Source organism: Poecilia reticulata, chromosome 14 (genome assembly GCF_904066995.2).
Source record: "Poecilia reticulata chromosome 14, P_reticulata-male-v2, whole genome shotgun sequence".
Taxonomy (NCBI): Eukaryota; Metazoa; Chordata; class Actinopteri; order Cyprinodontiformes; family Poeciliidae; genus Poecilia; species Poecilia reticulata.
Genome location: NC_088843.1, coordinates 9,946,709 through 9,962,859, shown reverse-complemented (window position 1 = coordinate 9,962,859; position 16,151 = coordinate 9,946,709). Strand labels below are relative to the sequence as shown.

The window sequence follows — 16,151 nt, the reverse complement described above, 5'->3', positions numbered from 1 at the left end:
GTCGATCACTTATAATCCGGTTTCTTTGGATTCAAGACTATAAGAAATCTGTTCCATTTTCAGCCTAAAAGTGTGCTGATATCATCAAACCGAAGTTTAAGTATTTGTCACATCATGTCTGACAACATAGACCGAATTTGAGGTGTTTGTGTAATCAATAAAAGCATAAATAAATTGATATCCATTACCGAGAAGAAAAGTTGTGTATTATGACCAATTATGCCTAAAGTCAATAATATGTTTTATATCTAAATTGCTACGGTGTTGACATATTCGCAGAAGATCTCCAGCAAATTTCCATCTGCACTGTAGCAAAAGCACAATTTTTTAAATATGTGATGGTAAATTAATTTCGACTGTAAGGGGTTAAGATTATAAACGTTTCAAAATGTTTACCCAGTTTGAACTAAGCAGAGCCCTCATACGTTTTACTCTAACAAAGTCAAAAACATAATAATTTTTAAAATAAGAACTGATTCCGAAAATTTGTCATAATGTTTGAATGCATGTTAAAAAAAACACAATAAACTCTGTACAGGACCTGAATACCTTGTCTTAATGCAACAATACATATGCATAAAAAATGAAACCATTATTTAAGCAGTGAACGTCACTTGGTAACTGATGCTGTGTCACAGAAAACGGGAATCTACAACCCCATGCTTGTCGTTATCGCCAACCGTTTTTACGTTGCTTTGGTGTGGTGTGCGTTGGCTTAATCGTCTCATCTTCTACTAGTATGTTTGTAAGTCACAAAAAATATGACAACTCCAGAAATGTTATTCCTAAATAATGACCAACTGAAAACATCCAAAATAAAATGTATGCATATATCAGGTTCTGTGTCACGACTTTGCTGAATTTATTTCCTGATTCCTAAAGACTTGAATTGAAGATACTCGTTCTCTGCTTTTCCACTAATACTCCTCATGCTTCGTAACACGCTGTCATGGTCAAGTACAAGTACAAGACTGGAAAGAAATAACCATGGCAAATGTCGAAATGAAAACCCTAAACTATCTCCAGGAAGTCTGGAGAGCTACTTCAAAACCGAGACCACTTCAGAAACTCCTTGAAGGTTGCTGCCTCTTCGGACCACACATAAAACTTTAGAGCAACCCAGTGTATTTTTAGTTTTCATCTTTAAAACTTTGGAAAGTTGGGGACATTGACTGTCATGTTTAAAAGTCGAGCATTTCTTTTTTTGCAAGCAAAAATCTATCACGGTTACGTAATGTATGTGGACCCTGCATCTAGAGGCTTGGCAGAACAAATACATTTATGTAAGGGCAGATTGATGGAGAAACCTTTCAGCTGGCGGTTTCCCTCTGTTAAATAAACTGTTTACCTTTACCCTATAACGTCTAATGCTCCTCGCTGCTCCGAATGCAGAAATATCTCCCCCCTATTCTCATCTAACATGAACACTGTTCTCCTTTCTCTGTGTGTGCATATTTTCTTCTCCTCCTCCTCCTCTCTCGCCTCTCCTTCCCAAGAGACCTGAGCTGCGGCTGCACAGTAATTACACTGAAGCTGCAGGGACATATTTAAACATTTATTAAAGAAAAGTCAGCAGGTTGGAGAAGATGAAGGTAAAAGCCAGATACCGACCGGACAGGAGTGCACAATAAACGAGGAAGGATCTCAACAGAGGATTACCAATGGGGGAAAGCTCCGTAGAAAGCAGCAGCTTTGTTAGTACAAAAAGCAGCTGCATTGGGACATTTTTAGCGGATGAATTTGCGTCAAACAAATCTCAAGAGTTGGCTGTTTTATCCAAAGCAGGTTTCCGAATCAGAGTCCTGCAGTAAAGGAACAACAAATATTAAAAGATCCACTTTTTGATAGAAAAAGAGCATAAATAGTTATACTTTATAGGAACTTTCCAGCATACATAGACTTTTAAAAAGTTCATACCTAACTTTTTTTTTTTTTTTTTTTTTTGGTGAAATGCAAGTAAAAGACTGGCAACATTTTTCACTGCCTGCCTGGTGCAAATAACCTTGAAGCTTGGCCCCTCCCCCACCTGTTGCTGATGGTCAGTTGGCTGAAAGAGAACTATTGCACTATTTCCTTTTCTGAACTCAACTGATTAGAACAAACTTCACTTTTAAAAGTGAAAAAAAGCAAATTTTAGAGACTATAAAAATGCTGCCCATCATAACTTGGACTTGTTAAGAAGCCCACTGCAGGCTGCCAAAATAATTAACCAGTTAATATCAGCATTATTCTACAAAAAGCAAAATGACTAAATTCATAATATCCACCACAAACATGGCAGGTGTTTATATTTTGCTTTTGTCTATTTATTGCATCCAGTTTGAAATAATAATACATGACAAAAATATTATTACCAATCATTTGTTTGTCTTATTATTTTAGCTGAAGGAGAAATAATTGTTGCTTTTCTTTGTTGAATGGTATCCTTTCTATTAAAGAAAAATAAAATCCCTATAGCGATTTTCTGATGCAGTTGCATGTGCGAAGAAGAGAAACTTCTCACAAGATGGAGTTGGAGAGGTTCCTGAGTAAAGTCGAGGAACATTAACATATTTTGATTGGGACACTGTTTTCTGGTATTGAGGCCAATTGCTGGAGGAGTTAGTTGGACAGTGTGTCAATGTTGTGGCTTCACAGGCAGAAGAGAATAAAAAATGGTGAAGATGGAGGTCAGAGAGAGGAATGTCTGGCAATAACCAAAAAAAAAAAAAAAAAAAAAGACCAAAACAGGTTTCAGGTTTTACGCTTGCACTTTTTCCCCTCATTAACATTACAAATGTGGTAGAGCAGTCCAGAACTGTACAGTTGAATTACATGTAATTCAACCAGCAAACCCCCCCCCCAGAAAACTGGATCTGGTCAAGAAGCTGCCTGCCCCATGCTGGACCAGCTTTTAGTCGGTTCTGTTGATTAGAATGAATGAATCCTGGATTGAACCAAACCACCAAGCCACAGCGGTGTAAGTAGGACTTGCACATCAAATATAATTCCTACACTGAAAGAATGAAAATGCTTCATCTTTGTCTTGTGATGGCGTTTCAGTCACAGTAGAAAAAGTGGCTCTTGCAGTATGATTCAACTTAATCATATGGAAATTGGATAAACCTGGCTAATGTGCTCTATATACCTCTGTGTCTTTAAATGCAGACCGCCCTTGCACTGCACCATTGGCTCTTATTTCTAATGAGGCTGGAGACGTTGTGCGGAAAGGTAATGTCTGCATCACTTTCAGATGTTTTAATATTAGGTCGTGTAACTCGTATTTATTACTTTTTCATCGTGTGTCTCTGGTGTGTATAATAATTATTTTCACATCATCAACACCTTGCCAGCTCACCCTCTAAGTGTCGCCAGTGGGCCAGTAAATTTGGAAATATGCATAAGCAAGCTGTGAATATAACATGGAGCTGCTGAAGTTTCGCTTAGCTTTCTTCTTCTTCTGCCTGCTTTGTTTGAGTGATTGAGTTTGGCCAAACTACACGTTTTATCAACAGTCAAATTGTTTAAGTCACGCCGGTCTGTAGGCTATAATTATAACCGTACCAGTTTTTGCTTAACTTGGTAATCAGGTAAAACTTTGACTGCAGTGAACACATGAGCTGGTTGGATATGACCTGGGATTAGCAATGTCATTGTTAGAATGCCAACCAGTGATGGTTGAGCGATGTGAACCCCCCCCCCAAAAAAAACAAAAAAAATGTTGTCCTACCATCACAAATGTGAAGGCATTGAGGTAATGACAGTCCTCAGACCTAAATCCAATCTAAATAGAAGCGTAAGAGAGAATACTTTGGACGATTTAGTGATTGCACAATGTCCTATTTGAAGCATGCAGGTTTGTCAGAAAGAGTCTAAATATTAATAGGTTCTATTTTCTTTCTCTACTGCCAGAACATTGTTGTCTTTAGATGCTCCTTGTCCTGCTGCTTGGTATCTGTATCCAGCTTATGCAGCTTTATCAGATTAAGGAGTTCTTGCTATTTCTGCTTCCTGGCTGCTGGTCTGGCTGAGGAATTTGCCTGCATTTTGGTCTTTTGTCTTCATTTCCAAACTTCTGACAGTTGAAAATTAAATTCAAATTCTATTTTTGGTTCCCGATAATGATTTTAGAATCTTAAAACCAATTTGGTCCTGCAAATCCACTCTACTTCATCTTGGCCATGTCTTAATTTGATCATTTCTGTTGTGATGGCTCAACTACTGTTTTGTTGCGCGTCTTTTCCCACTGTGCCTGTGTAGTTTGATCTAATTAATTGTGAGCTGTGAAATTCTTCTTGCTGTTTTAATTTTCTGTTCATCTGCTGCTCCATGAGGATTTTACAGACTGAAATTTGGGATTTTTGTTAGCAGACATTTGTAGATGAAACTGATAGATTTAGCAACAAGAGAAAATTTTGTCACAAACTCCTTCAGTCTCATTGGTATCCATTTTACTTAGATTTAGTCCGAAATATACCACGGCAACCTAGGAAACTATATTGCCAGCTCATATAAACAAAAGGGCAATGTTAACATTTTATCAAAGACACAAAAACGTGATTTTTTTTTCACACCTGCAGGATTAGAGGATCTGTTAAGACGAGACATGTTTTGCTTTTACAGCAAGGATCTCCTCTTTTAAAGAACAACTTGTTCAACTTCTTATCATTTGAATTAATTAAAATCTTAACAGCATGGCATTTAAATCTGAACTTTCTTCATTTACATGAAACAAGAGGTGATATGACTCACTGTTTGAGCATCTACAATGAAACGCTTTTTTTTTTCGCAATGTGAAAAATGTGTCTAATTGCTATACATACAATTTTTCAAATAACCGATGTCACTTCAATCTAAAGCAGTTCTTTGCTAAATCATGCACACAACCCAAAGACCTCCCCCTCTCTTGCCAAACCATTGCGGTGTATCCAGAGACGATCTTACCCATAAATCAATGGGGTCCTGGACTGAAACTGGCAAACCCTACACCATTAAAGCAATAAAGAGACAGACTGACGACACCACCTACACATCAATGACAACCACATGGGCACGATGCCACCAGCAAAGACTCAGACGCACTCAAAGGCATTACTGCAATGCATCTTGAGGGCAGAACGCATTTTACCGAAGCAGCGAGGAAAATGTAATGCACTCGTCTGCAGAATGAAAGATTTCTGCATACCACTACGGAGTGTGTGCTTTTCTGATTGACGAGTTTATGCTGTACATGTTGTCCCTGACTGTTTTAACAGTTTAATTGCATTGACATTCAGCATTAAACGATTTCTATTCAGAGTCAGGGTGGGTATACAAAAACAAGATGAAAACAATTTTTTTAAAAAGGGAATTTTGGAGAGTATTGGATATGGACCTTGGAAAATACAATATATTTACTTAGTTTAAATTGTAACAAATGAAAAAAAACTCCTTGCAAAGTATTTTAATAGATATTTAACTGGAGCTAGCACTTTAATACTGAATGTGATGCAGGCAAACAACTGTAAGACTGATTCAAACATAGACAAATTAAAACCTACAGTCTGAACACACAATATGTCCAGCATTTAAACTACTGTGCTCATATTATGTATATACACATATATGTATATATAGATATGCAGAAAGGCAAAAACAATATTTTCTGCATACAAATTTTTTTAGAAATATTCCCCAATCTAGAAGTGAAGTTTAAGCAAACAAAAATCAGTCATTACTATTTAATCAAATAAAAAGATTGAACTATTTTGACAAAATGTTAGAAATTTTGCTTTTCCTAACATGATTTCTACTTATAAGGATTGATTAAAATAACTTTAAAATCTGTGCTGTTTTACACCAAGTTTGTGTCCAGTTCTAATGCATACCACAACCCTAGAGAAAATAGGAAAAGCCTTAAAATAAATCAATCTTTTATTGTGCGTGCAAAATCTCAGACTTTAATTTAATGGGACGAAAATTATGGTAAGATATGCGTATATCTAGAAAGGCATAAGAGGCAGCGTTTCAGTGTACCACTATTCCATAATGCACACGCTTTGCTCTGCAATAAAAAGTTACAGCACACGAGTCAAGTGCAACCTGTCTGATCATAAAACTGCTCCACCGGTGCAACATAAAAGTCTTCTCAAGGTTATGAAAGTCAGTGGGTGCAGTCTAACACTGCCACCTGCAGGATCCAGTGTGTCCTGCAACAACAGATTACACGTCCTTAACCCCCCATTTTACACCTTCAAGACTCGAGGCATCGCTGAGTGTGTCTGTGGGTTTTCCTCGAGCCATAACTGATTCTGTAGAAATGTCCTCATGCGCTGAAATACTGCAGTGCAAAGAAGCAGCATATTTCATGTCCAAAAGTAGACAGTGACCACCAGCAGAACGAATCTGCTCGACAGAGAAGATTCAAATGACACTGATAAAGAATGAATACACTGAAATGACACGGAAAATTCATGACCTCATAAATATAACAGCGAGCATTAAATACGGATGAACGGGCAGCCGACAACCAGCCACACAAAAAAGTAAAACAGGATGTGAGGGTTGAAAATAATAAAAAGAAAAAACAGAAAGAAAAAAAAATAAAATCACGCTTTTGGATGATGACAGATGATGACACTGCTGATGTTGCCGTTGACGGAGTATCACGGATCGCCGTGGTCTTACCAGTGTGGAAACTGCGGAGGTGTACATTGGAGTGTGTCCCGTGGACATCAACACAGGCTGTAAAACAACAGAAGGGACAGGGTAATTGTGCAGGACGTGCGGATAAGTAAAGGGAAGAACAGCGGGCACGACTTAGTTTCGCTTTACCTCATCATTTGTGAAATATGTCGAATAATTCTGAAGATTACTGAGAAACCTAGATTAAGTGTGAAGTACGCTTCGTCTAGTGAGACGATACACACCCTGAACTTTTTCACATTTTGCCTTGTCACAAACACAAACTTGAATGTAATTTAGATTTTACATAGAGTGGAACATTAATGTGAAGTAGAATTAAAATAAAACATGGCTGTTTTTTGTTTTACAAATACAGTACAGATGTAGTGCTTTTTTCCTGCAGTTACACCTGCGGCTCTTTTGCCATGTGTCTCTACAAGTTTTGTGCAATTAGAGACAAAAATATTTCTATCTACCACTGTGAAAAAATAACCCATGCTAAGTCAGATTGAATGGAAAGTATGTGTAAATTTCAATTATAAGATTAATTAAATTTAGGTCTGGACTTTGACTTGGCCACTCTAACACATCTATAAGTCTGGGTGTTTGTTTAGCATTATTGTCTTTATTTCCATAATCCCCACATATTTATCATCTCTGCTCCTGCTGTGGAAATTACCTCCACAGCATTATGCTGCCAACACCACGCTTCACATTGGGTGTGGTGGTTTTGACAGTGACATTTTCGAAAGCCATGCATCTTCTTCTATTTATCTTGTAAAGGGAAACTTGTGGCTGCAGTGTGACAAAAGGTGAAAAATAGCCGTGAAAACAGTCGCAAAGCACAAAGATACAATCAAACTGCTGACTGTATGATTGAAAAAAACACTTTATGAAACTTGCAACAATCTTCTTGCAAATGTAACTTCATTTAGAGCAGTTAGAAAAATATTACCCAACAAACATTATGTTTGATGTATTAAATCTTTAAATCTTTGATTCTTTATAAATAAATTACAAATTTGAATCATTAGCTAGAGTAGAGTCAGAATTGCGGAACACAGCACGGGGTCAGCGTTTGCTCATAAATAAGATAGTTAAGATATAAATAAAAAGCAGAATCAATTCAAACAGCACATCTGTTTATATGTATGTGAGGCTCTGCACAGCTGAAACAGCCACTCTGAAAACTTGAGTTTTACAATTAGCAGCAGTGCTGCGGCTGCTTTGCACTGGAAAGGTTTTAGCCATCAGCAGTGCTCACTGAGGTCTTAGTATTTAGACAAGCTGTGTTGATGTATTCCAGCACAACACTAATCAAGAGGAAACCGTCCCATTTTTTGTTCTTTAATTTTGCTCGCTTTTTCTCAAAATCAACCTGTCCTTTATTTAATGGGCTCATTGGAAATGTTATAGGCTTTTCTAGCTCTGCTGCAAATGAAGAGCAGCGCAATTAGGCTGTGAGATATTGCTTATTTATTATTCCTTCGCTGCAAGTTTCCTTTAAGCTGCAGAATTTCTAACACCAGAACTTGTTAATATGTCTGAGCTTTAGTTAATTTTCTGCTGCCAGCGTCGGGTGATGAGCAAGGGAAGGAGGAAGAAGGTGAGCAGGATGAATAAGGGGAGCAAAAGGCAAAAACTCATTAGAAACGTGGGGGGAAAAAAATGCCTTTTAAACTAGACTTGCCTTCTGGTAAAAAAACAACAACAAAAAACAGAAATAAAGGGGTGAGAAACACAAAGCAAAGACTAAACTACCTTTATGTTCGTCATGGCACTGTGAGGAGGAAATCCTTATGTGAAGAGTGACCACATCAGTCATGAATACCAAACATCGTCATCATCATTGTCATCATCAATCACAACACCATCATTCCCTGTGCAACATTCCTTTATAAGTTATATTAACATAAAAAGAAACCAAAACTGGAATCACAACTTCGTAAAATCATAATCTCTCGCTAAACATTTTAGAAAAAGTGATTCTAGTGGTGAAATTGTTCATTCAGAGGCCGACCTGCCTTACAATAAGGATGTGTGATGCTGTGGGTCTTTTTCTCATTCAAAAGTCCTGAGTGTCATGTTAGAGGCACTAGTGCAGGGGTCACAAACTCCAGTCCTTGAAGGCTACTGTCCTGCAACTTTTAGATGTGTCTCTGCTCAAACACACCTGGCTCAAATAAACTGCTCATTTCCAGCCTATTGCAGAGAGGAATGAATGCTGGTGAGGAAATTCAGACATTTTGGAGCAGAGGTGAATCTAAAAGTTGCAGGATGGTAGCCCTTGAGGACTGGAGTTGGTGACCCCTGCACTAGATCATCAACGCTTTAAAATACCAGAATATTTTAATTGAAAACTGGGGATCTCTGACTGAAAACTGAAAAAAATATCTTCACTGCATCATTAGGATCATCTAAATCATATGAACAAATCAACAAGAAACGGTCTACCGCATACAAAACTGACCTGAACCCCTGAAAATAGTGTTTTGAATTAATTTAAAAATTTTGCCTAAACCACATCTGGTTCACATAAGTCATTATATTGTGCACAGCATCACCACTGACTACTTTTTAAAGACTTATATTGATACCGAAGTGATTTTAAAATGTGTTTTAATTGCAAGTCTCATCAAAAAACAGGCATCTTGTTTTGACTGACTAGTAATTGGAACTCAGCCATCATTATTGTATCTTTTATGACCTTGAGTAACAGCAGCAGATTATAGCAAATACAAAGATGGACATAATTTCATAAAAAAACACAACGCTAGCTAATTTCAGAAGTAAACTTAATCTTAAATATTACACCTCAAACTCATCAGTGAAGCCTGAGTTTCAAAGAATATCCAAAGGATTTGGAGCTTTGCTTCTAAGCAGCATCCATGTGTTAATTATGTATTTTCAGTGTATTTTTCCTTTTCTGCCTCCCAGAGGATTCTCACACTTCCATAACATGATTCACACAGTTAATTTTGATCTAAATAAGTTCAAAACATTTTTTTTCCATTGCAGTGAATTCAGTTCTCCCAGAAGAGAAGAGTAGCACAAAGCTTAATAATAAATAATAGCAGTAACCTACAAATAGAAATGGATTTAGTCAGGTTTAGATAAACATTGCAAACAAGCTGACATGGTTCCCTCCCAGTGGATCTTTTTTAAGACTGCATTTTCACCTCATAACTTTCAGAGCTCCTAAGCTGCATGTATATACATAATCAAGGTAACTTCAACTGTCAAAAACACTTTTCAAAGAGGCTTTTCAATGGCCATTTTAAACAGTACAAAACAAAATTAGAGTTGGAAATTGAAACAGCCTGTCTGTCCTTTACTTCAAGGTAAAGCGGCCTCAACGGTTTAAAGCCAAGACCTCAATAATCTGCTGAAATTTGAAGTATGTACAAACACTGCTGGTGGACTGATGCACAAAATTAAACGTTCCAGGGTCACTGGTTATGTAATGATATGGAATTAACATAATTTAAGAGATCTCGCGTCCTCTGCATATATTAAACGCCTTTAGTCGTGTGACGGGACTTGACTAATGTCTTTGGGGCTTGTGGACACATTTTGGAACAGATTACAATACAGATCACTTCGGAATGAGTAGCCAACACATTCTAAAAGGTAGCTCTTTGGTAAAGTGTAATCTAATGTAGGCAACAGGATTGCATGCAATATAAAATGCCATGACAAAAAAGAGAGTACATGGTTTAATTTAGAGTCAGAAAAAGTTGGCATTTTAAAATGATTGAAACTCAAAATAAACAGTTCTTTTACTGGCACAACATATTTTTGTTGATGGTCATATTAATTTAGTTTAGTTTAAATACATTTACTCATGTAACCGAACTAAAATCTGCATCATAGACATCCCATAAAATGTTATGTACAAAATAATTTCCTGGCTCTAGTAATTAGAATTAGACAAGTAGAACAGCTACACGATTAGTTATATAAAAACTTTGAATGTTTTGCTTTACATTTTGATGCCTTTACATATTTTAATGTGACCAGTTGCTGAAACAACACAAGTGAGAGAATAACAGAGTGCATGTACAAGATTCAATTGGCATATAATTTCAAATGGACAGGGGTGTAGAGATTGAATTCAACTCTCCTGTAAAGATTTTTCACTTTAAATGAAAGATAAAAATCAATTACAACTTTTGAATCTTGAAAAGTTAAAGTGTCGTCAGATTCCATATGAATAACACACTTAAAACACAGAGATAACATATATGATGCATAAATAATAGTTGTGCAAGGACACATCCTTGTGGAACACCTGTAGACATCCTTTTAGCAAATGATTAAAGATTTCTGCTTTTAATCCTGGAGTAGCTTCTTTGTGCTGCTTGTATTAAATTGTTTTACTACATTTTGATGTGTTGCAAACTCCGTGACTAACATTATGTTATTTATACAACATAATTATTCCTTTAGTTATTCTGACTCTGTGAATCGGTGGAAAAAGACAAAGCATGAACAAAGACCTAATTTCTTGGTACATCCAGCTGATTGTCAGAAGTAAACTTTTTTGATGCAGCTCATATGCACTTGGTTTAACTTCCACAGCAAAATATTATTGTAATATATTCGTACCATAACATCTAATACTGGGGGACAATGGGTATGCAAACTTGGCTAACCATCTTTATGGTAATGATGAGACGTGTTTCAGAAAAAACAATGTATAAAAAATACATAAATATGTTTTAAATGGGGGCTGCACAGTGGCGCAGTTGGTAGATCTGTTGCATTGCAGCAAGAAGGTTCTGGGTTCGATTCCCGGCCCCGGTCTTTCTGCATGGAGTTTGCATGTTCTCCTTGTGCATGCGTGGGTTTTCTCCAGGTACTCCGGTTTCCTCCCACAGTCCAAAAACATGACTGTCAGGCTAATTGGTCTCTCCAAATTGTCCCTAAGTGTGTGTGTGTGTGTGTGCGTGTGCGTGCGTGTGCATGGTTGTGTGTCCTGTGTTGCCCTGCGACAGACTGGTGACCTGTCCAGGGTGTACCCCGCCTCTCACGGGGCACACCTGCCTATCTCCAGCCTTTGAGTTAGCTGGAGATAGGCACTAGCAGCCCTCCCGACCCCACTAACGGACAAGGGTGTAAAGAAAATGGATGCATGGATGGATGTTTTAAATGGATGTTGATTCATCATAGTATTGGTCATAAGTGAATAACTGCAGATTGTGGTTGAGCTCATTAAATTTGAACTTTTAATCAAAAGTAGTGATAGAAAAACACCACAAGCATCTGTAAGCTGATTGAACAAGTAATGATCTGAAGACACTAGAAGGCACTAATCATAATTTTTACTCTCACTTAAACAGAGTTGATTAACACATAATGGCAGATTTTAGAAGAGCAACTTAGAGGAATGAAGCCTCTCTCCCATCCCTTTAATTAAAGTATTTATCAGTTTTTGATAAATCAGACCATCCTTTTTGATGTACGAGTTGTTTGTTCTGTCCTACATTAACATTTGGATTATCTGTCACATTTTGGCCCAATCCACACAGGAAATTTTTTTTCTAAAACAGCATGTTGTTTTTTAAAACAACATGTTTCTGAAAACAACATGGGGCCATTTTCAGAAATGTTTTCATCCACGAGGAAATGGACGAAATACCAAGAACGGTCCACAACACTATTTTTACCGAGATCTCTTTCTGTCTGAGATTTCAACACAAAGATAAGAGGAAAAAGAAGTTAAACTAAATTAGGACAAAAAATATATAATATTTATTAAAGCTGCAGTATGTAACTTTTATAACATTTTTTTTTACATATTTGTAGAATCTATGACTGTGGTATGAGACAGACAGTCTGTGAAAAAAAAAAAAAAATCAAGCTTCTCTGATATTTTCCAGTTCTCCCAGTGCTCCCAGTGCCAACTAAAACAACCAATCAGAACCTGGAGGCGGGTCTTAGAGCTTGTCAATCACAATTTCGTGTGGCGATGCTCATCCCCTTCCTCTATGCACCCTCCGATACCCCTACACCTTTTTCTTGTCAGCGGATCTTGTTGTGAATGCTAAGGCTAGTTAGCTTAGCCGCCAATGATGGTGGACAAACGGTTTTTCTGCAACGGTCAGACGTGAGTACGTGAGGTTGAGTGACAGCGTCAACACCTTCCTCCTGGCTCCATCTATCTATCGTGTGTATTTTTATATATAAGCTGTAACTAAAGTTACCTTTATGAGATCAGAATGGCCCTGTTCAGGGGAGTGTGTGTGTTTCGGTGTGTGTGGGTTACCACACAAAAAGAGCAATTCATGTGAACCATGCAAATAATATCTATTAATGGTTCTGTATTCCCAGTAGCTTGTCTGATTACTGTTTTACTGTTTTTATGCAACTCCACTCCAGACCTCAGTTTTCCAGTGTTATAACACCCAGTAAGCTTCTCAGCCTCCTTAACGAGAAATCTCCATGGTTATCTCTCCTCACACCGAAGAGACGAGTGTATAATTTAAATGACAGCAAGAAATCACAATACGCCAGCCTTTCTTTGCTGCTTATTAAATGGCAGCATTTCATTTTGGCTCATCTAGGGACTTCACTTCTCTCCGCCTGTGGGAAATACGAAAGAAATGGTCCCCCATCACAGAAAAACAAAAACAGGATCTTCTCGCTCTCAATTGGTAAGAAGGTTGCTGGATAACATATGTGGACACATGAGATGCATCCTGTTTAAGTGGCCGCCGCAGCTTACACCGGTACATTTGTAGTTACAGAAAAATTGAGTTAGTGCACTTCAAGCAAGCTGCTCATGTTCCCACTGACGTCAGCTTGCTTTGCTAATGGTAGCTCTTACCATGTCCGTCTCAGTACAGACACACACCTAAGTGCATCATGAAGTCCATATTTGTGTGTGGAAGTGGTTTAGCTTCAATGTAATTTATCACATTTTATCCACACAAATAATGATGACAGCTTTGATTTGAAAAAAAATGCTGACTGGAATCACTTGTGCTCATTTCTCTAGTTTGACCACGCCTGGTTCATTTGATCATATTATCTGCCTATTGTCTGTCCTTAAGGTATCTTGTGTCCAGACGCACTTTGAGTGTGGCTATCAGATCGCCTGATGTTCATGTTCATACAGGCTCAAAGCTGATGCATGACGGCACGGCAGGCCATATTTAATTATCAAATAAGATTATTTTCCCATCAGTGCCCTTAGGTGGGCAATGTAGGACTTCAAACCAGCCAACATGTGGTGCTAAGTTAAATCAGATACTGCTTTGTGTCTGGGTGGTAGGTAAGATGAACAAAAGCATAATTTCACCCTGCTTACATCAGGATTTTCCAATGATAAAGAAATTTAGAAGGACACCAACCAACGTAACATCAACATTTTTAAACAGGATGTGTGCATTTTTGGTCTAATCAGGTATACGCATGCATTTCTGAATAAAAAAAACAAAAAAAAACTCACCGTGTCTCTAAATGTCATGTTGAGATGAATGATAATGTTGTTGAGACCATTTTCAAGTAATAAGATGGCATTACACTCTCAAAGATCAGTAAACTTTAAAAATGATAATGAACATTTTACACTGGGACTGGAAGACATTTTTAATATCCAAAATAAACAAAACAGCAGACACAACAAATCAAAGGAATTATGAAGTACCTGTAAACAGAATTGTCCTCCTAAAACAAAAGGGTAAGTTGAGACCAAAGTACCAGATTGAAGACCAATTTTGGCAGAAAGAAACGACAAATCATCCAACTGAAGATTTTTGATATCGCAATTAATTGATTTATTGTTTATTGTGACAGGCCTACCTATGGTAACTGCATAGTTTGGCTAAAATGTTACTTTTCAAGTCGTGCCTTGACAACAGGCTTTTAGTAGCCATCAATAAATTTATGGTGTTTTTTAAACTGAATATAAATCCTTAATCCCAATGAGGAATTTTCTCAACATGGAGATCTAAAGCATATGCCAGCTGTGGATTCAGATGACTCTTCTGGATGCCGTGGATGAGGCGTGTGATGACTTCACAGCTGGATGAGACACTGACTCTAAAAGTTTCTTTCCACGCTGCGTCGCCAAAGAAGATCATCTTTGCGGTGTGGGTGAGAATTTGTGGCCCAGCAGCCGCAGCCACAGTTTACTTCAAAATATCCCTCCGGAGTACACTGCTATATTGACAACATGACAAAGCAATTTGACTGTGTTATCCATACACAATGACTCAAGGACTTGTCACTCTGACGGCACTGACATGTTCATTGACACAGATATTTATTTTTCGAGGATTTTGTTTTGTTTTTCGGTGATCAATGGTGCGTTGCTGTTTGCATGAATCGTTTTGAGAAATGCACTTACTGTTTTGGCAAATGTCAAGGACGATTCGAGAAACGTCCATGGCCATGTAGACGTCTAAATGGATCTGTCCATTAATCATTTTTCATAATATAAACATCTGTGAATGCTTTGTTATCTTAGCTGTTTTAATTTTGACAGCAAAGTTGCTGCAGAAAATGTGTTCCGGATTATTGAAAGAGGAGATCAATCACTTTGTCAATGCTGCATCGAATATTAAGCATAGTTGATAAATTACTGGGATCCACAAGCAAAGAAATAATGAATTGCTCTTGAAACGTACTGCATTTGCAAATTGTAGTCCATTGCACTGCATATTGCAACCTATCCATCCACAATGTCTGTAAGTAAACGTGTGCATTCAATACCTTGACAGGAGAGATATGCGTGTGTGGCGTGTAGCCGTGTATGGCCTCCATGGCAGCGAGGTTCTTGTCACTCATGTGAAGCATCTCTGCACTTTTCCCTGGAGCCAGATGTGCTGGGCTGTGCTCCAAGGGGGGCGTCTCCTCATCCTGGTACCTGTACTTCTGCAAGACGACACACACACAAACAAGGAGGCACAGACAAGATTATCCAACTAAACAGACCTCAGGTCCTGGGGTAGTGATTTAATCAGTTAATGTGATCAAAATCATCAGAAATTGAGATTTATTTATAGGAAATGCAACTCTGAAATAGAAAAGTAAATTCGGCTGACGACCAGAGCAGTATTCCTGTCAGATTGCCTCCGTTAACCAAATGTTGGCAGTCTATAAGCACAGCTTGTGCATCGCATAACATGTGTGACGCCTACAAGTGAAAAGTGGAGACATAATAGGAACAAAGGCCTCGAAAGCGTTCTGGCATTTTACTTTGAATAGTTATCGTCCCCCACAGCCACATGGAGCTACTAGAGCATTGATTCATGAGTGCTTTATGAGGTAGCAGTTCATGCAGCTTCTTCGTGGCAACCTCACTCCCCTACCAATATCCCACACCTGGGCAACCTGCCAGCAGCCCACTGTTTCAGCCACACATGGTAGGCTTCATCCTAGGCGCGATGACACAGAATCTGCACACTGCGATTTCCATCACAAACACACGAGAAGGTGGGCAGCGCAGTCACAGTGGAGATCTGTCACACTGTTCGGTGCCTCGAAGCCCGTATTCAACAAAT

At 38.1% G+C, this 16,151-nt stretch overlaps 1 protein-coding gene across 6 annotated transcripts in view; it reads right to left on the bottom strand.

Moving 5' to 3' along the window:
- Window positions 1-16,151, bottom strand: part of dlg4a (discs, large homolog 4a (Drosophila)) — a 94,877-nt gene that overhangs the window by 28,224 nt on the left and 50,502 nt on the right. For 5 of the 6 annotated variants that reach the window (XM_081615791.1, XM_008427766.3, XM_081615789.1 and 2 more), the window contains exons 2-3: window positions 15,361-15,522; window positions 6,646-6,702 (exon numbers count right to left, since the gene is read on the bottom strand). In XM_081615791.1, the coding sequence (XP_081471917.1) occupies window positions 6,646-6,702; window positions 15,361-15,522 (219 nt within the window). The remainder of the gene's footprint in view (window positions 1-6,645; window positions 6,703-15,360; window positions 15,523-16,151) is intronic. The other variant, XM_081615790.1, reaches the window with a different exon arrangement.